Genomic DNA, 21,222 nt, shown 5'->3' with positions numbered 1-21,222 from the left:
ACATTTTACATGTCAGTATTTGTGTTAATGTTTGATTTGCTGAAAAAAAAATCTGCTTAATGTATTTGTCTTTTGAAATAGACCATAAATACAAATTAGATTATCAGTGTTTATTATAATTGATTATATACAAATTGGGAATAGAGGCCTATGTTTTCTTTAATGTAAAGTAAGTTCTCTGAAAAACCTAGTTGTATACCTTCATCTTCCTAGGTTTGAGTATAATTATAAAATACAGCAATAATTAGTAATATTTATTTCATATTCTAGGTAAAGCTGCCATTCAATGCACAACGGATAATTTCACTCTCTCGAAATGATTTTCAGTCCTTGTTGAAAATGCACAAGCTTACTCCAGAACAGCTGGATTGTATCCATGATATTCGAAGAAGAAGTAAAAACAGAATTGCTGCACAGCGCTGTCGCAAGAGAAAACTTGACTGTATACAGAATCTTGAATCAGAAATTGAGAAGCTGGTAAGTGTACAAGTTTCTTATTACTATTTAAATTCTGCCACTTTCTTTTTTGTCAAGGAAATAGTTCTTAAATTTCTGGATCAAATATAATGCTCATTAACATATGTTAATATGTATCAATTACCGTTTTATCATTTTTACCATGATATGCTACGATATGTGAGTTTTTTTTTTTTTTTTTTAAAAAAGGTTTTCAAATTAAAAATGACTCTATTGTCTACCTAATCATTAGTGGTTGTGAATAAAGAAATTACAAAGCACTTTAATTTCTCTGTTTTGTGTCTATAGGAGCTAATATTCCAGATGTTAATTTAAATGAACTGTGGACCTGAATAACTTGTTTTAGTTGATACCAAAACCAGACCAACCAGGATCTTTCATCTAAGGGAAAAATTCTGATAAGATATGGTGATATGAATTGAAAATAATAATATCTAATGAGATCCTAAGTGAGAACAGTGCTTGCTTTTGAATCTTCCTTTCTTTTTCTTTTTTGAAATGGAGTCACTCTGTCACCCAGGCTGGAGTGCAGTGGTGCGATCTTGGCTCACTGCAAGCTTTGCCTCCTGGGTTCATGCCATTCTCCTGCCTCAGCCTCCTGAGTAGCTGGGACTACAGGCGCCCGCCACTGTGCCCGGCTAATTTTTTTTATTTTTTTTATTTTTAGTAGAGATGGGGTTTCACCGTGTGAGCCAGGATGGTCTTGATCTCCTGACCTCGTGATCTGCCCGCCTCGGCCTCGCAAAGGGATTACAGGCGTGAGCCACCATGCCCGGCCTGAATCTTATTTTCTATTCTAGCGTCAAGGCACAAATTAACTGAAAAATTGATTAGTTTACTCCTCTGTTTCATTTTTATGTTGGTGGAAGGAAGCATTGTATGAAAGAGGACAACTGTGATAGTACAGGCCAGCTAAAGCTAAGATACGGTTAAAGATAGCAAGGAAACAGCCTAGAAGTAGTAAAAGCATTGCTTGAATATTCAATTTTGTGTCTTTGTTAACTGGTGAAAGTTTAAAGTTGGGATTGTGGCAAGTTTTCAAGCATGAACGTTCTAGCTATGAATGGCAATTAAACAGCAACAATTTAGGGAAAAAAAATTGTGCCTCCAAGAGAAGTTGAAAAATAAAAATTTATTTATATATTGTACATATACTTTATGTAAAAAGATAAAAAATCATAACTATATTAAAGAGATGAAGCATAACTAAATAAATAAAGGAGGAACCAGATGTTTTACAAATAGAGGCATGAGAGATGTTTAAAACAAACAAACAACTGATACGATATTGCTGAATAGTTAAAATTGTTAAAAACAAGGAGGAAAAGTTTTGAATTCTATAGTACTTAGTACTTTTGGAGTATATATCAGTAATACCTTTAATAAACACTGGTGTTCTTTCTTACTCAGTTTTGAATTAAACCCTTACCTGCCTTTAGACGGAGTATAGCATTTTGAGCTTCAGTTATTATTCTGTGCTGCAATACAGAGATGCTGTTTACACTGTTAGGTTATGTGAAGCCAGTGGAATGAAATCTACATAAAATTGTACTACTGGAGTTCTTAGTTCTGCTTCTTGCTCTTTCCCGTCTGCCAGTTATAATTTATAGTAGTTCGTAGAGTTTATCCAGTTTTCTTACTCTAAAAATAAAAATAAAAGCGAAACAAGACTGTTCTAGTTTATTTCGTAACTTTATTTTATAAATGGATACTAAGCAAATATGTTTGAGAGTAGCTATCATCCTTTAGAACAACTCTGTTTCTTGGCTCACAGGTGTTATTTTTTTGATACAAATCAGACATTGGTTTGCTAGATTATTGTTATTTTTACTAAATTTCAGATAGCTAGGATGAAGAAGCCTTGCTATCTTTGGACTTTCTGCTCCCTCTGCCTTTCCTTCTTAGGAGAGAGGTGGCAGATACAGTGGTTAAAATTGTGGGCTCTGAATCAGATGCTTAGTAACTTTGGGCAGGTTAATTTCTCTGTGACTTGTTTTTTTTTCATCTAAAAATAGGATAATACTAGTTCCTACTTTATAGATTAGGTGCTTATTTTGGGGAGTTAATTGAGTTAATACTAATCTGAAGAACTTAGAACAATTCCTGGCACATAGTAACTACTCAATAAACATTATGTAGTATTATTGATTTTCCGTTTTCTCCTTTTTTAAAAATTTTTTTATTTGGTTTATCTATTTATTTTTTGAGATGGAGTCTTGCTCTGTTGCCCAGGCTGGAGTACAGTGGCATGATCTCGGCTCACTGCAGCCTCAGCCTCCTGAGTAGCTGGGATTACAGGCGCCCGCCACCATGCCCAGCTAATTTTTTGTATTTTTAGTAGAGACGGGGTTTCACCGTGTTAGCCAGGATGGCCTCGATCTCCTGACCTCGTGATCCTCCCGCTTCAGCCTTCCAGAGTGCTGGGATTACAGACGTAAGCCACCGCGCCTGGGCTCTATTTTCCCTTTCTTAATTGACCTTCCTAATGTCTCTGCCTAAACTGTAAACTCTGTGTTTGGTGTATTGCTTTTGTCATCATAGTAAGGTTTCTTTCATATGGCCAGTGAATAACTACTGGTTAATTTTCAATACAAAGTAACATTTGTTTCTCAGCAGTTTTTATGAAATCCAAAATCAGAGTGGTCAGTATCCTGTTTAACTGTTACATTAAATTTGGACTCTTTGGCTTCAAGAAACAGACTCTTGAGTGAAGAATGAATGAATGAGTGAGTGAGTGAGTGAGTGAGTGAGTGAGTGAGTGAGTGAGTTTGTTGTAGGGAGATAGGTACCTCTCATTTAGAAGCCAGAGAATGGAGCCAGGCCTCATAAATAACAGGGAACAAAAGTGGAAGACTCCTGGGAACCCAGGGACTTCTCTCTGCACCTTCTTCGCTCTATACCCGAGAGTGGCTTTTTGTGCCACTAAGTGCACATGGGAAGGGTGACTGTGGCACAGTGCCTGAATAGTTTCACTGTCCAGGGACTAATCCAGTCAGAGACTACTGTTTTAGTCAGTTCTGAATTCCCAAGGAGAGCATCTTACTGGCCTAATTCACTCAGGTATCCTCCTCTGTGGCTAGAGAGCAAGAACAAAATAGAAGAGTCAAGACCTTCCTTTCTGGGCAGCCACAGCAGACATCTGATAGTGTCTCCTGCGCCTAGAAAGGCGCCAGTCTGACTTCCAAAATAACCGCAGAGAAGTCATGTTGGAGTTTTTGTATCAGAGTGACTCGTTTGTGTTTCATCTTCCTTGAACTCCCTACTCAGTCCTCCACACTACTCTCAGTTCTAGTGATTTCTATAGGCAAACTCCAGTTGCAGCGTGAGGGGTACATTACAAATTTCTGTCCTGCGTAGGTGTCTTTCTCAGGTAAACATAAACAGAAGATGTGCTGCTTATTAGCTAATAAGAATAAGAAAGCTGGCTCATCTAGAAGTAAAAGAATTTGACGTTTAAGATATTTATTATGGTAAGAAGTTTACTTGGACCCTGGTTGTTGGGTGATGTTATGGATCTTGTCTTTTGTAAACAGAAAACTAGGAGAGTTACAGTCAGAAGTTTATACTTAGTAGCATGGAGAGTTGAGAATACAGAGGACGGAATGTGAACAGGTATTTGTGTATATTTTAATCTCATTGAGATGTTACTTTTTGAAAGTAACATGGCCAGTAGACAAGCAGTATTCTTCGTCTTTGTAGTCTAAACATTATAACAAACCTATTTAAGGGAAATTGCTTGTTTAATAATTAAACAGCCATTTGCACATAGTGAATGACTGGTTGGCTTTAACATATAAATAGATTCACAGTATTTATTGCCCTGGTCTGAAAATATTCAGGCAGAGGGCCCTATATTCTAGTCAGTTTGGTCTTTGGCTATTGGCTGTTTGTTTTCCTAGAGAGAAATCTTGGAACTTTTTGCAGTTTGTCCTGAGGGTAGTAGCATAATAGACTCTGGATGGATCAGCATGTGATAAAAGGGGTTTGATTACAATAGAATAATTATTCTAAAATGTTTGCAAAGTGGGTTAGTATTATAATCATGTATAAAGGAATAAAGGACACTTTTATAGTCTCTGTCGGGACAAAGGGAGATGTGAGTTAGCATTCATTAAATAATGTATTTCTCAACAAGAAGTTCTATCAGAGTCTAATAGAACCTTTGAAGAGAAAGTGCGTATTTATTTGGTGGAAATTGATGGTATTGACTTTAGGATTTATTTTGAATTTTATAGTGTGTTAGAGGTTAAGCACTAATTTAGCATTGCTTTTACTGTAAGGACTGAATGTACATAATGCATAAGCCAGTAACATGACTTTGTTTTTCTTTTTTTTTGAGGCGGAGTCTCGCTCTTTTGCCCAGGCTGGAGTGCAGTGGTGCCATCTCAGCTCACTGTAAGCTCCGCCTCCTGGGTTCCCGCCATTCTCCTGCCTCAGCCTCCCCAGTAGCTGGTACTACAGGTGCCCGCCACCATGACTGGCCAATTTTTTGTATTTTTAGTTGAGACGGGGTTTTGCCATGTTAGCCAGGGTGGTCTCAATCTCCTGACCTCATGATCCACCTGCCTCAGCCTCCTAAAGTGCTGGGATTACAGGCGTGAGCCACTGTGCCCGGCCGACTTTTAAAACTGGTAATTACAGTCTTTGGATTCAACTTCTGTTCATGTGTTTGGCTTATGACGCTCTTGTCTATGTAGCTTTCTTTACAAGGTTCGATTTTATTCTTCTGGAAGATTAATTCAGAAGTTAGAAAATACACATATCTCTGATAACCATTTTAACCTCAGAGGTAACCCTGAAATGAAGGGAGCCTTGCTCTTTGCGGGAAAATATTTACCAAAATGTATTTCTTTTAGAAAGTATCAAATATTGTTTTTGATACCAACTTATAAGTGATCAGCGATCAGAATATTCACAAACGCTCAGGGTTGAGGGGTTCAGACACCATTTTATTTCATTACCTTTGTCCGTTATGATGGCACAGAAGTAAAACGACCTCATCTGTTGTTAGTGATTTGCATTTTGTGGTGAAGATTATATTTTATTAAAAATAAACCTGTTCACAACTAGTCCCAATTTACTGGCTGTTCTACCAAAGTGCACCCCAGTGACCCTTCCGGAACCTGCCCTCTGTCATTCCATGTTGTCCATGAGCAGCATTTCTTGAAATGTGGTGTGTATCCCATTGGCATCATAGTTATCTTGGGTGCCCCTTAAAGGTGGACATTTCTTAGTCTATCCCAGAGCTGTCGTCAAGGCCCTGGACCATGCATTTTATACAAGTCCGAGATAAATTTTATGTACATTTTAAATTCTGAGAATTCACTGCACAGTAGCACTGAGGTCGGAGGGAGGCTCTGGAGACAAACGACTGGAAAGCTTGCCTGGCCACTGGGTAACTTTGTGGCCTGGGGCAATTGCTTAACCTCCAGTACCCACATTCCCCCATTACTAACATGGGATAAGAGTAATAGCCACCGCGGGGTTGATGCAAGGATCTGATGAGATCAGGGATGGAAAGCTGTTTGTACTGTCCAGCATGTGTTCAGGGCTCAATATGTATTAGTTGTACTTTAAATAAAAGTGGTTCTCTATTCTTTCTATAAGTGTTTGCTGGTCACCCTACATGTTAAATGTTGTGCTTGGTACCAGGACGTCAGAAATGAGTAAGACATAATCCTCGCTTACTTACAGTCTCATGGGGGAGCCAAGTTCAAGTGTGTTCATTTTTTCTTGAGCTTCATGTCAGCACCCATTCTAAAAATTTCAAGCTTTCAGAAAAGTTAAATGAATGGTACAATAACTGTATACTCTTCATGTAGATTCTTTGATTTTTGACATTTTGCCACATTTGCTTTATTTCTCTATCTTGGTCTTTCTGCCTCTGTCTCTCCACCTCAGATCATCTGTCTGTACCTGTTGGCTTGTCAGTCTTCGAATCTCTGTCTCCATCTGTCAGTCTTGGTCTTCGTTTAACCCCACTTGGTTGATCTTGGTCTCTCACCCCTTGGTGTCACTGTCATTCCTGTCCTGCTGTCTTGCTGGCTGTCATTCCTCTCTCTGGCTCTCTTCCTCTCCTTTTATTTTCTGAATTGTTTGAAAGCTACCATATTATGACACTTCATCCTTAAATGTTTAAACATGCATCTTCTAAAAAGAGGCATTCTTAGATATGACTATTATCTTTATTATGCCTGAGAATATTAACACATCCTGAATATTATATCTAGTTTTTATTCAAGTTACTCTGATTTTTCCATCTTTCATAGATGCTTTTTTTTTTTCCAAACGAGGATACAGTCATCATATAATGCATTTGATTAAACCTGTTTAGTCTCTTAATCTAAAGTGCTCTCATTGTTTTAATGACAATAACTTTTTGAAGTATCCAGGCCAGATTTCTCATAAATGTCTTACTTTAAGTATTTGTCTGATTGCTTCCCCGTGGCTTTAAGTCATTTCTCCATCCCTTTATTTCCTGTAAACTGGAAATGTTTGAGTTGAGGAGACTGAGTTTAAACATTCACTGGTGTTGTCCTTTATACTGTGTCACCTAGGGAGGCAGGAGGTCCAGTGTCAGTGTTGTCCCATGTAGGTGGGTGGAAGTACCAAATTGCTCCATTTTCAAAGTAGTGTTTTTTCACCCTGTGTTGCTTAGTTGTCTGTGATGTGTTACTTGGGCACTTTATAATTATCCTATTCCCCAGTACTCCTGCATCTTTTAGAATACGTTGATGACCTTTACTGTGATTACCATGATTACGAAATCATAATTTTTCTAATTCTTTTATTCTATTTGCATTAGTCAGTATTCCTCATTAAAAAGGATTGTTCTTCCTTTCTCTCTCTTTTTTATTTTTTTATTTTTTTTGGAACAGAGTCTCACTCTGTTGTCCAGGCTGGAGTGTGGAGTGCGGTGGCATGATCTCAGCTCACTGCAACCTCTACCTCCCAGGATCATGTGATTCTCCTGCCTCAGCCTCCCGAGTAGCTAGGACTACAGGTGCCCACCACCACACCTGGCTAATTTTTGTATTTTTATTAGTGATGGGTTTTCACCGTGTTGACCATCCTGGTCTTGAACTCCTGACCTCAAGGGATCTGCCTGCCTCAGCTTCCTAAGGTGGTGCGATTACGGACATGAGCCACCATGCCTGGCCTTTTCTTCTTTTCTCTTTTCCTTCTCTCCCACTGTTTGGAATCCCTGTGGACTCATGGATTAATTTTTTCTGATTCAACTTGTTAGAATAAGTAATAGTCATTATTCTTTTTGATGTTGACATTTTTCAGATTTGGCCAGGAAGAGCTCGTTCAAGCCAGCTCCTGTCCTGCTGCCATAATCTCACTTTTTAACCTCTGTTGTTTCAAGATTTGGAATCACCCATTTCTTTAAAACTCCTGTTTTTTTTAGCAGATATGTTGGACTTTGGAAAGCCTACCTGCTAAAGGAGTATTATTCCTTCTAGGCCTTTTTCCGTGGACAGAGCTAGGAAATATATGCATCTGTGTATAAAATAAAGAGTTCATTACATCATGAGTTCATATATATCAGGCTTCAGTAAATGAAAGTAAAAAGTACATTAGAAATCCTGAGTTTATGTAGTATTTCCAGTCCAAATTTAACAGTATAGAGCTTTTGTCTTCACTTCTTTTATATGTTTATGTTTAATCTCTCATCACTTACAGGGAAAATTTCGGCTCCGTATTGTTTCCTTTATTCTATAATACACAGTAAGTTTTCACTTAACATGAAATGATGGATAATAAAACCAGTTTTTTTCCTCATCAACTTTATAATGAAAGGATGTTGAACAAAGAACACTTGGACACAGGGTGGGGAACATCACACACTGGGGCCTGTTGTGGGGTGAGGGGAGGGGGAGGGATAGCATTAGGAGATATACCTAATGTAAATGACGGGTGCTGGGCGCTGTGGCTCACGCCTGTAATCCCAGCACTTTGGGAGGCCGAGGCGGGTGGATCGCCCTAGGTCAGGAGTTTAAGGCTAGCCTGGCCAACATGGTGAAACCCCATCTCTACTAAAAATACAAAAATTAGCCGGGCATGGTGGCATAAGCCTGTAATCCCAGCTACTCAGGAGGCTGCGGCAGGAGAATCGCTTGAACTCAGGAGGTGGAGGTTGCAGTGAGCTGAGATCATGCCATTCATTGCACTCCAACCTGGGCTACAAGAGCGAAACTACATCTCAAAAAAAAAGAAAAAAAAACGACAAGTTAATGGGTGCAGCACACCAACATGGCACATGTATACATATGTAACAAACTTGCACCTTGTGCACATGTACCCTAGAACTTAAAGTATAATAAAAAATAAAGGCTGTTGAACAAAATGTTTGAGGACCTGCTGTAGGTTGTTTCTCTTAAAGTCAGTTTCCAAGAACCTGTCAATGATTTTAAGTGAAGGCACACTGTATAAAAAGTAAAAAAAGTTACAATCAGTATTACTGTTAACAGTAAACAGATTGAGCAGAATTTGAGATTTGCCTTTTTTTGTGCTTACATGTTTCCCAGTGTGAAGCTTTAAAAGTTATTTGAAATATTTGTGTTACCAATTTGATATACAATTAATTTTTTTTCTATTTATATTACTGGGATTTCCTCTACATTTTTCGAGACAGGGTTTCACTCTGTCACCCAGGCTGGAGTGCAGTGGCACAATTAATGACTCACTGCAGCCTTGACTTCTGGGATCAAGTGATCATCTCACGTCAGCCTTCTTAGTGGCCAGGACTACAGGTGCGCACCATCATGCCGGGTAATTGTTTTGTTTTTTGTCAAGATGAGGTTTCACTGTGTTGCTCAAAACTCCTGGGCTCAAGCGATCCTCCTGCCTTGGCCTCCCGAAGTGCTGAGATTTTAGGCATGAGCCACCATGCCTGGCCTACATTTTTTATTTATTTTTGAATGTAAAACGTTTATATGGCTCAAAAGTTAAAACTATGTTTTAAAAAATATATATTCCAAATCTTGATCTCATCTTCTCCTTATATCCTATTCATAGCTGCTTCCTGCAGGTAACCACTTTCATTAGTTTCTGGATTTTTTTTCCCCTGTATTTCTTTTCTAAAAGCATATTAACATTTTATGTCTACTTTTATTATCCATCCTGCTGCATAGAAGTATTTTATATCCATTGTTCTGTACTTTACTATTTAAACTTAAGAATTGATTTCTAGGAAATATTTTTTCATTCGTTTTCCAGCTCCATAGTACTCAGTTGTGGCTGTAATACAATTCAAACCAGTCTTCTGTGGGTGGACATTTGGGATCCTGCAGTGAATAACTGTATACTGTTGTTTCATGTTTAAGGAGCTGTGTCTCTAGGACACATTCCTAGAAATGGGATTGTTCTATCAAGGGTAAATACATACATAATTTTATTAGATATTAACAGATTCTCCTCCATAGGAACTGTAATATTTGGCCTTCCATCAGCAGTATATGTGTGTCTGTCTGTCCACACCCTCAGTCAAGATTTGTTGTCAGCTTTTGGGTTTTTTTCCAGTCTGATAGTGAGATACCATGATATCTCGTGGTAGCTTTTATTTTTATCTTATGAGTGAAAATGAGCATTTTTGCTTATATTTGTCAGTGCCATTTGTAGATTTCTCTGAACTGTCTATTCAGAGGTTTTACTAAGGAACTATTAGTGACCATTTTCTAACAGTGAGTACTCTTTACCCTATCATAAAATTGTCACTCATTCTTTTGGTGCCAAATTCTTCTCTTCCATATCTTTATTGTGTGAGTTGTATTTATAATCTTTAAAAAATTATATTTGAATAAATATTGTCCACTAGCTATTCAAAATAAGGATTTAGAGATAAAGGTTTTTTTGTGTGTTTTTTTTTTTTTTTTTTTTTTTTTTTTTTGAGACAGGGTCTTGCTCTGTCACCCAGGCTGAAGTGCAATGGTGCAATCTTGGCTCACCGCAACCTCCATCTCCCAGGTTCAAGTGATTCCCCTGCCTCAGCCTGCCCTTGTAGCTAGGATTACAGGTGTGTGCCACCACGCCAGCTATTTTTTTTGTATTTTTATTAGAGACAGGGTTTCACGATGTTGGCCAGGCTGGTCTCGATCTCCTGACCTCACATGATCTGCCCACCTCAGCCTCACAGGCGTGAGCCACTGTGCCCAGCCTACTAAAGGTTTTTGGTTGATATAAAATCCAGAATGGCACCAGAATGCCAATTTTATTCCTTTTTAAAAAAAGTTCTGTAATTAAAGGTGCAGCACTTCAAACATGATTTATAGTTGTTTTTATAGGAAAATGGAAATATATTGTAGGAATAGGTAGCAGGATGCCAATAGTGACTCCCACTCATGACTATAAGTAGTGACTTTCGGAGATATCTTAAATACTGATGTCATTAAGTGATTAACTTGTATTACTTGTATTTTACTTTTAGTTATTAAGCTGACTGCTGTTATAGTAGAGATGTGTTTTAAACTTAGAATGAAATGGAAACATTAGCTAACTGCTTAGAAGCTTAGCTGTGTGGGAGTTAAAGTACAGGGGAACAGATGGGAACATTTAATTTATAGAAATAATTCTGATGGAGTTCTAGGGTTGTACCTATTTGTTGTAGTTGTGAAGAAGCAAGCCATCTTGTGTACTTAAAGAATGATGTCATCCCTAATTTAGTGGGGTGGGAGGAGTGAGAGTATTTAAAGATCATGTGGATATTAAGATACAGAAGTCATAAAATATTTGTAATCATAGTATCTGTAGGTTAAGTAGTGGTTCTAATTTCTGGGAGGAAGTTCAAGTAATCCTTATTTTGTTTAACCATATTTAATTTAAAAGACCAACCAGCAGTTGAAATTTTTCTATTGCTGTTTAGAATAGATTCATCCCCACTTTGGTAGAGGAATCCGTGGCTGAATGTTGCTGTGACTGAAAAAAGATTATTTCTCACTTTCTACTGGAAGCTTTATTTCCATCCTCCTTTGGATTGGCTTCCAGGAGACCATAAAAAGAAATGGGTGTTGATTGCATTTAATGGTTCCTTCTGTGAACAAGCAGTAGGTGCCATTCTTGCCCTTCCGGTATCTGCAGACTCATTTTATCAGAAGAGTACAACTGATAAACTTTGCATAAGAGAAAATGTACCGGCCGAACATTGATTTTGGTTACATATACTTAACACACTCTTTCTTGGCCTACATCTATTTAAAAAAGAAAAAAAAAAAAGAACTTGTATATAAAAATCTGAGCAGATTGGAGAATACTTTGCCATATAAAAATTTAGTATTTTGTATTTATTGTATATTTTCTCAAAATATTACATGGCTTTAAAATATTTTAGAACTAACAATAATTGGATTCATACATAATTTTGTAGTAATACTTTTGTATAAAACCATAACAGTACTTTTGTATAAAGCAAAATTCATTTTACTCTTTTAGTGACTTTTGTGTCATACAAGATTAAAGGATGGCACTTCTAGATTAGCACTATGAACTAACTTGTCTCAAGGTTAACTGGCAGCCTCAACTCTCCAGAACCCTCCAATGAGCAGAAAGCAAGCAGAACAAGACTGACTTGTTGAGAGTTGTGATAATTTTCACAAGAAAAACCTTTGACTTTCTAGCAAGTGTTTGTTTACTCTTTTCTTATAAATACCTTGATTATTTGGTTTCCTGGCTCATAATAGATTAGAAGCAATAAAATGTTAGAACAAGAAGGATGAGATGGGACGATAATAGAAAAGACGTGCTATCAGCAGTTATAAGTGACATGGACAGCAAGGCAGGACCCAGAAAAACTTTTGAAAAATTCTGTGGTAGACTTTCTTATAGGGGTAATAAGATTATAACAATAACAAAAATAGTAATTAGCAAACACAAAATTCCCCCTCGAATTCTCCACACTTTAGTAACTCACCCAGCAGCTGTCTCTAGGCATGTTAAACTCAGTCCCATCCCTTCAGTGGGTTTGATGTGCTTAAGTCAGGAGAGGTGTTGTGTGGATTACATAGCTGAGATTGCATGTTGGAAAACATTTAGCACAATATCTGGCACAGAGTATCTGCTCAACAAATGCTGATCATTAGTTGAATCTTGCAATGCTTTTGAGTCTCAGTAGTTAAGTTATGCTAACTGTACTTTTACTTTTTTCTTGTTGTATCTCATCCAAAATGTCATCCATACCTGTTATGTACAGTCTGTAAATCCAGAAAGCTCCGAAAACCATATAAGTTTGTCACAGACTCTTTTGACCAAAAAACTGCCCCAAATTGACATTAGAATGCATAGTCTTTATCCTACTTTCTTCATTATTTGCTATTTTATGTTTTACTTAGAAATGTAAAGATAGTTGATAGTGAAGTGCTGCCCCAGACCTGCTAGAGAAATTATGTGTGCACCCATATATACTATCTTTCTAAAACCTGAAAAATGCTTTATGCCAAAATACATCCGCCCCAAGAGTTTTGGATGGGACATTCTGGGCCTTTAGTATTTAATGTGTAATTGAATGGAATTGAAAGGATAAACTCCATGTGATCTTATTTGATGAGAAGACACTGTATATTATTTGATCACCTTGGAAATGTTGATTGAGCTAATAAACACAAGCCATTGTGTTCTCTTTCCCCACTTCACAGCAAAATGAAAAGGAGAGCTTGTTGAAGGAAAGAGATCACATTTTGTCAACTCTGGGCGAGACAAAGCAGAACCTAACTGGACTTTGCCAGAAAGTTTGTAAAGAAGCAGCTCTGAGTCAAGAACAAATACAGATACTCGCCAAGTACTCAGCTTCAGATTGCCCACTTTCATTTTTAATTTCTGAAAAAGATAAAAGTACTCCTGATGGTGAACTGGCCTTATCATCAATTTTCAGTTTATCTGACGGGCCTCCAGCAGTGCTGCCTCCTTGTGCCAGAGGAAACAGTGAGTCCGGCTACACGCGGGGGCAGGAGTCCCAGCAGACATCCACAGCCACCTCTGAGCAAGCCGGGCCTGCGGAACAGTGTCGTCAGAGTGGTGGAATCTCAGACTTCTGTCAGCAGATGACTGATAAATGTACTACTGATGAGTAAACTTGCATTCACTTCCTTCAAACCATCTAATTTTCTACTGAAGTTTTGGCAGTGTCTTGAAAGCCTAATATGACCATCTGTTGCTTAACAATATTGTTTTTCCCTTTAGTAGTTTGCCATAAGGGAATTTCTCTTAAGTCAACCATGATTTCTCCTTGATTTCCGCAAGAGACAAAGAAACGATTTTGCCTCCTGGATATCAGAAAAATCCATGTGAAAATGTAGTAAACCTTTAAAACTCATGTTTTACAGAATAATAACTCTAGTAATAACTCTTCTTGCTATTCAGAACAAGTAGGAGAATGAAAACTGCAGCATATCAGACAGCAATTTAACAGCTTGAAACGTCTACAGATAGTTCCTACTAAAAGAAGTGGCCTGCAGAAGTTTAATAATTTGACATTTTTGTAATATTTTAGATTGAAAGAAAATTTCTGCCCAAGCAATGCTAATAGAGTTCTGTTCTCAGCTGAAACAGGGTGTCAGCTACTGGGAATATTTTTGTAGAGCTGCATTGTGAAAAATAGATGGTCTTACCTGAATCTTAGGGCTTTGCTCTTTGGCTCCTAAAATCAGATTTTAAGCTACATTGGGAAGATTTCATAAACAGGCAAGTGGTTGGCCTAAGATGGGGGCTTCTTCTCTTCAGTATGGACTCTAGAAAGTCTGGCTGCATAAACAGATTAAGTGTCACTTTCCCTCTTTTTTTCCCCCCTCTTCAGTCTTTACCATATCTGGTCCCATCATGGACTTCCTGTTTCCTGGCGTTCTTGTCCCTTTGGAAGAAGAACTAGGACTCAGAATACAGTGGCATGAGTGATCATACTGGCAGCACTATCTCAGGCTCCCTAGAATCTGGAGAGCTTACCAACATGTGAAGCTGTCCACTTTGCCACCATGGGTCACCAGTGCCGGAAAAGCAGACATCACGGGGAAAGAATATTGCTTACGTTTTACCAGGAGTGCAGTTCATTTTTTCATCCTGTTTTTGAAGTCGTATGGTTCACTTGTAAAAAGCATTGTTACAGATAAAAATGTATTTGCAGCAACTCTGCAGGTTTGTGAAATAGGATGAACTCAATCTTTTCCTATTGTGGGTTTGCATTTGAAAACCAGGTTTAATCCTTGCTCTCCTCCCCAAATTTGGTGTGGTATAAAGACACACAAATCATTTTAACTTGGGCATTTAAAGATCAGTCTTAGTGTTTGTTCAGTCCTGTTACAAAATAGATAATTGAGCACCTATCACAAAACATTTTGCAGTGACTTTTAGTCATGTTGGAGTTAGATTTGTTTGAGAGTCAAATGAAAGCTATGGATCTTCTCAGCAATTAAAAAAAATGCATATATTCACATTCACAGAAACGTTGGCAGAACCCAGTTTTAATGGTGCAGAGGAGTAGTTTATAGTGTTGATTTCACCGAAATCAGAGGACTGAAAGAGACACTTCTATGGACTGCATCCTGAGCCTAGTGCAGGGCTTGTCTAGCTAATGTGGGCAACCACCACCCACTGGGTATGAAATCTGAAGCAAGTTGGCCTTGCCTGTGAGAGTATATGGGGACCAGTCTTCATGTCTTGGAGTAATTTGTCAAATGTTACCCTTTTTGATCAGGATGTAGGGGGAGGATATTGCTAGTATATTTTCAGTAGTTTGTATGTTATCTCTGTTATTGACTTATTTGTAAGAGAAAATTAGTTGGACTTGTTTATTTTCTAGTAGCTTTTATAAGTACACTCAAGAATTTGTCAGGGAGAATAATTCTAATAATGCGTCCCATACTGCAAAAGAATTTGTGTGTGTGTGTGTGTGTGTGTGTGTATATGTGTGTGTGTATACATACATATATTCTCCCCATATAGGTATTTCTTTGATACTTGTAATTTTAAATTTCAACTTCACAATATAAAATAATGTAAGAACTTGTGGTTTACAAAATGTAAAATCTTAAGCCAATGGAACCCTTGATTTCCTACCTCAGTGTACACTCAACTATTGGTCGTATCAGTTTGTGTATGTGCAAATGTCAAATAATCTTTTGCTTTAATTGCTACTGTACTTGCTTTGAAAGATTACTATTTTATGATAAAACGTAGTTGTCTCCAGAGCTTAAATATAATTTGTAAAGCACTTGGTTTAAATTTCTCTCTACCTATGAACAGTTTAGCATTAAGGGTTTCTATTAATGACATATAATTATTGGCCAAGTGTAATTTCTTAAAATTTAGCATTACTTTAAATAGCCAGCATGTAATACAAGTAACTACACTACCTCATATCTACATGATTTTCAAGTTGTAATGCAGATGGACAGATAAAAAAGATTTTATCTTTGTCTTTTGGCCATAAGTGGGGAAGTTTTCTGTATATTGCATAGCATTACACATTTATGCCTATTTTAACATTAACTTCTAAAGAAGTTTTTTCTAAGAAAATGTTTCAAGGCAATATTTTTTTTGAGGCTGCCGAAGACAAATGACAGGATTATGAGTATACAGTGTATGCCTTTTCCTTCATGCAGAAGTTTGAAATGTTTTCAGTTTGTATATTGCATATTCACATGATCATTGTTCACTATTTTATGAACCGGCCTTCTCAATGCGTGATGATTTTTTTAAAAAGCTGTTATGATGAATTCAGTAAAATAACATTACCTTATTTTTTTTTTCTTACTCATTCTGGAACTATAGCAAATAATTTGTTAAATTGTCATATTCAGAACAAATGTAGATACAGTCTTGGTTCTCCATCTGTAATTTTTTTTAACAGTTTGCTATAGCTTACTGCTTAACGAATTTTAAATAAGGAATTAAGTATGTTAGATGCAGTAGACGATACAGGTTGCATGTGGACACTCAGCCACATTAACAACTTGGGGAAAACAATGGCAACGTTACAGTGAATTCTCAGGTGAACTTTTTTCAGTTATAAAACATCTATTTTGAATTTGTAAATATTTTAAATGTTTTATTAAGGCATGTAATAAACTATTCTTTGAAACTTGTTGGGTAGAATGAAAACTTAAAGCCATAATGGTAAAAGGTGGCATACTGATTATAAAAGAAACAGAAAAACATTGATTTTTTTTGTATCTTTCATAATATAATTTTCTAACAATGCAATAAAACCACTAAACTTCTATGTCCATATTTTACTGAGACCACGTTTCATTAAAAGCATACTTTCATAGTATTTAATTTACATTTTCTTCCTAATGTTCTTACCCAAATGTACCTGAACTATAAAATGTTAGATGTTGGTGATAAATTGACAGTTAAATAAAATTCTCTAAAATTGCTTCTAATTGAATAGAATTGTACGTTCTATTTTCATTTTCTCACCTCATGTGGATTTACTCAGTTTAGTCTTTTGATCGGTAATTAGTATATCTGAATTTGTAGGAGAGAATCTTTCCTTAGTTGATAATCATGCCTGGAAAAAAAAATTCCAGCATTCAGGTGTTTTAGGAAGCACAGATTTTAGCTTTGCTTCTGATTTTACATAATTCTAGTTTGGATAGAGAAGTATAGGGACTCTTAAGGGGTATTATCTCTATCAGTCATTAAGTTTTAAAAACTTATCTGCCGAGTCAGCTCTTTGTATTCTATTCAATTTCCAATCAGGCCCCTCTGACCAAGCTTTGGGCAGCTGCTCAGCGGTGTTCGCCATCCAGGGCAAAGTCTTCTGGTCTAGTCATTGTGATTCTCAGCTGGGGATGATTTTGCTGCCCAGGGGACACTTGGCAGTTCCCAGAGACAGAAATCGTGGGGGCAGGATATAGGATATGGCTTCTAGGGGCAGAGGCCAGGACAGCCCTCACAACAGTGACCCCACCCAGGGTATTGATCAGGCTGACATTGAGAAACCCTGACTAGACCAATGATGGAATCAAGATGACTTCTAAGAAAGTGCTCAGTTGTGTGAGGTAGTGTGATGGCTGCAAGAGTTCAAAGGAGACAGGATGAGAAACGTGGGATTTCACCGAGCTTTGAAAGGGTAGTCTGAAAAGGGAGAAGGATGGTCTCTGGGGAGAGAAGGCCACCTGGCACAAATAAGCCTGGTGTGTTAAAGGAACAGAAGGAGGTTGTGTCACAGTGAGAGAAGGAGGAGGCCCCCACTTGAGTGTTCTTCACCTGTGGGTGTCCCAGCATCTTGCCCTACCCAGATTGACTAAGTTACCAAAGGTCTGAGGTTAGACTGTAAGGGCTTTAAGAACAATAGAAGTATAAGTAGTGGGTATCGAGGTTTTAGAGGAAGGCCAATAAATAGCATCTTTTCCCTGGCCAGAGTTTTGAACCATTTAAGAAATTAAAGAGTAGGTGAAATCCATATCACTGATGGAACCCAGCTTGGAACCATGGCTTTCTAGCTGTTTAGCCCAGTGAACCTGCTAGAAGTGCATTCTGGAATGAGGCAGACTTAATCCATCCACCGGTCACCTTGACCCACCCCAAAAGGGGCAGAGCTCTTAGAGGAGTGGAAAAATATAAATGGAGCAAATTCCACGAGTAAGGGGTGGGCTGAGCCAAGTAGACTTAATGACTCAAAATTTACTCATCAGAATCAGAGACGACTACAGCAGGGCCAGTGGAAGTACAAAGGCCAGAGGGTGTTTCTTGCCCTGGAGATTGAAACTAGGGAAGTCTTAGGGAAGAGTGTTCCCCTTTCACGCCCCCAGTTGAAGTTCTCTTGAAACATTGGCCCCATTGCTCAACCAGGGCTGTGACTGATGGCCTGGAGGAGGAGAGCAGCTGTTCCAGAAGGCAGACTTCCTCTCACCTTTGAGGCCACTTCCCAGCACCAGCCTTTGCAGATGTGACACCCTGGGGCTGTCAGTGAACATTTGGTCTAAGAAGGCTCTGGATCCAGCAGTGTACTAATAAGTAAATGAATTCAAAGGCTACTCTGTACCAAAGACTGAACATTTTTCCCATCCCTAATTATCTCCTACCTCATCATCCCATATAGCATATCAGAGGCCTTGCATTGAGATTAAATCCCAACAGAACATTCCCATAAGAAAATGTGTGAAAGTCCAGGAATAAAATGCTAGCAACATAATGATACCCAAATTTGAATGGTAGTTAAACTTCTATTATTCAACTTTTAGAGAAAAAAAATTCAAAGATTAAGTCCCTTTGGATTAAATCTAAAGGCATTAAAGTCTAAAGGAACTAAAGCAAATCAAATTATCTTGTCCACCTGAGTTCCAAGTAAAAAACTAAGAAAAATAAATCCCAAAACTATACTGCCAGATTTCTCATTCAGATCAGCCTTGGCCAGAGGAATTCTTGATGCCTCGGTCCAGTCGAGATTCTTTCAAGAGGCTGTAGCTGGAATTGTCTTTAAGAGGGTGATTGTTCCTGCCGTGCTCCAGAAGGAACTAGGTTCGAGGCTGAGTCTCTGATGTGCTCACTTTAGAGTTAGAAGAAGAAACCGCAAAATTATAGCCTTGGCCCCACAACCACACTTGTTTTGAAACAAGCTAATTCCTAGGTACTAAAGCAGTCATCCCATACAACGCTGCTCCCACAACTCAGTACCTAGTGCTGCCAAAGACCATAGTAGAACCTCAATAGTATCTGGAAAAAAAAAATCTTGGTTTCAGCTGCCCAAAGATGCCCCAGTGTTCTGTAACTCACAACTTGTGATCCTAATTTCTATTGGAAGGACACTCAAAAAGGGCTTAATTTTGGCCGTATACACTGATCATTCCTGGGAGAAAGACCACCATTGCAAGACACCTTAATTTACATTTCCTTTTCCAACATGCTAAGTTTCTGGTACCTGGGACTGTTGAGTGAGGGCTCCCTCTAGGGAGCCCACATCCCTGTATACAGGCGTTTTCAGGCCTGAGCCACAATGGATATTTAGGCCTAAGAAAGTTACCTCCTAGGGATGGAGGAGGCATCTGAAATCTATCTACATAGATTTAAGCAGTCCAGAATCAACTATAGATGAACCACATGGATCCAGGTTCCCTTCATGGTTCCCTCCTTGCGCCTGAATGCAGAATGGAATTTGGGGTGGCTGATACAGCAAGGGCCACAGTGGCCTGGCGCTACCAGTTAGAAGCTAGAACCTTAGAAGTAGTCTAGTACGTTGGAACCCAGCTGCCTTGAAAATAGGTGAAAATCAGTACCTATTATTTTTCCCAGCTACACCTAAAAGGCCTGTGAGGTCTGCTTTTCCCGTGGAAACTGCAGCAGTGGCATCTTGAGGCCGCCAGCCCTGCCAAGCACCTGTGGGCGCTGGGCCTTTCCCTGTGAAACTGCTGTGTTGCTGTTGATGGACAGGGGCCCACAGGCTGCTGCCCACATTTAATTTATGCCATGTTGCACCCACTTTCTAGGGCCTCTTGCAGTCAATGGGGAGTGTGGAGGGAATTTCTGCCAGTTGGGTTTAAGATCATGGGTAGTACATTGCAGAAAGTGGGTGTTGACTGACAGGCATTAGGGGAAAGCTAATGTAAGGATTTTCCCCATCGGCTTTCCTTGCCTCAGTTACCACTGAGTACCTTCCACAGCTTTTGGGCGCACTAGGTACTGTGTTCTAAGAACATAACTTTTCTTGGACAGCTGCTCTCATGGCTGGGGGTTGGACTGATTTCAAAACAGGTGGTGCAAATGCTTTGATAATCTTGTGAGTGTCTCATTATGAACGCTGAGCCACCTAGACTCTTGGCATTGAGCCAGTTAAACTCCTGAGTCCCTGAAGGAATTGCATCATGCCTGTGAGAGGCACCCCATATCTCTTCTGAAGTCCCTGCGCCTTTCACTTAAGATGCCCCCACCCCATCCAAGCCTCTCCAAAGGTCTAAGGAAACCAGGTAGGACTCCACAGAAGTCATTCTCTGAGGAAGAACACCATAAGCCACAACGATCCTCTAGATTCAATATGCTCACAGGCTGCTTTAGAACCTCTTACCCAGACCAACGTCACTCCTGTAAAAACCCACCTGGCCTAATACAAACCTCCACATACAATCGAAGGTAAAATGCCCCGGCCTCTGCTGCACCCCGTGGTTTACAAGACACCTAATCACACGTGTCTCTTACTATCCAAACTCTGCTCTTCTGGTTTTGATTTTTTCAGTGTCTCTATACAATGCCGCCCTGCCAAATGTTGGGTTTCCAAAGGAACACTGCATATTCTTTTCTTGAGTTCCTGAGCTCTGAAGAATTTGAGAGAGAAAATAAAGGAATGGTAGATGGGAAACCAGAACAAAACCTCAGTTGCAGATAATGGAGTAGCTTAGCGTGAGAGCCTAGTGCAAACTCCAGAACGAGGCAAGTGGACCTCATCAGGTTGTTTCTTGTTACAGGAAGTAACTTTTCCACCCTTGGTTTCCATGTAAGGAGATTTTCCTCTGGGCAGCACAGCACCACCTATACTCCGCTATTCAGCATGGTGGTGTGGAGGCGTAGGGTGCTAGTGGTGCTATTTGGAGACAGGCACATCCCAAGAGGAAGAATGGCCATGCAGGGCAGAGGACAACCAGTTATGTTCAGATTCATCAATCAGCCAGCACACTCCATCTCTGCACGGATGAAGGAGCAAGGAGGTTGAGGGAAGATCATGTTCCAGGGTCAGAGTATAGAAAGTGAAGGAAAGAATGTGGAAAGGAATTATGTGGAGGCAGAGTCTGGGTGGGGGCTTTGAGAAGCTTGCAAGAAGAG

At 38.9% G+C, this 21,222-nt stretch overlaps 2 protein-coding genes across 7 annotated transcripts in view; one reads left to right on the top strand and one right to left on the bottom strand.

The window, feature by feature from the left end:
• The window catches only part of BACH1 (BTB domain and CNC homolog 1), a 96,563-nt gene extending 79,711 nt beyond the window's left edge, over positions 1–16,852 (top strand). For all 6 annotated transcript variants that reach the window (XM_050784725.1, XM_050784721.1, XM_050784723.1 and 3 more), the window contains 2 exons: positions 271–477; positions 13,107–16,852. In XM_050784725.1, the coding sequence (XP_050640682.1) occupies positions 271–477; positions 13,107–13,541 (642 nt within the window). In that variant the 3' untranslated portion in view covers positions 13,542–16,852. The remainder of the gene's footprint in view (positions 1–270; positions 478–13,106) is intronic.
• The window catches only part of RWDD2B (RWD domain containing 2B), a 1,177,964-nt gene that overhangs the window by 321,135 nt on the left and 835,607 nt on the right, over positions 1–21,222 (bottom strand). The window lies entirely within an intron of this gene.

This window comes from Macaca thibetana, chromosome 3 (assembly GCF_024542745.1).
Source record: "Macaca thibetana thibetana isolate TM-01 chromosome 3, ASM2454274v1, whole genome shotgun sequence".
In the NCBI taxonomy this organism is placed as follows: Eukaryota; Metazoa; Chordata; class Mammalia; order Primates; family Cercopithecidae; genus Macaca; species Macaca thibetana.
The sequence above is the reverse complement of the archived record's forward strand: the minus strand, read 5'-3'. Positions and strand labels throughout refer to the sequence as shown.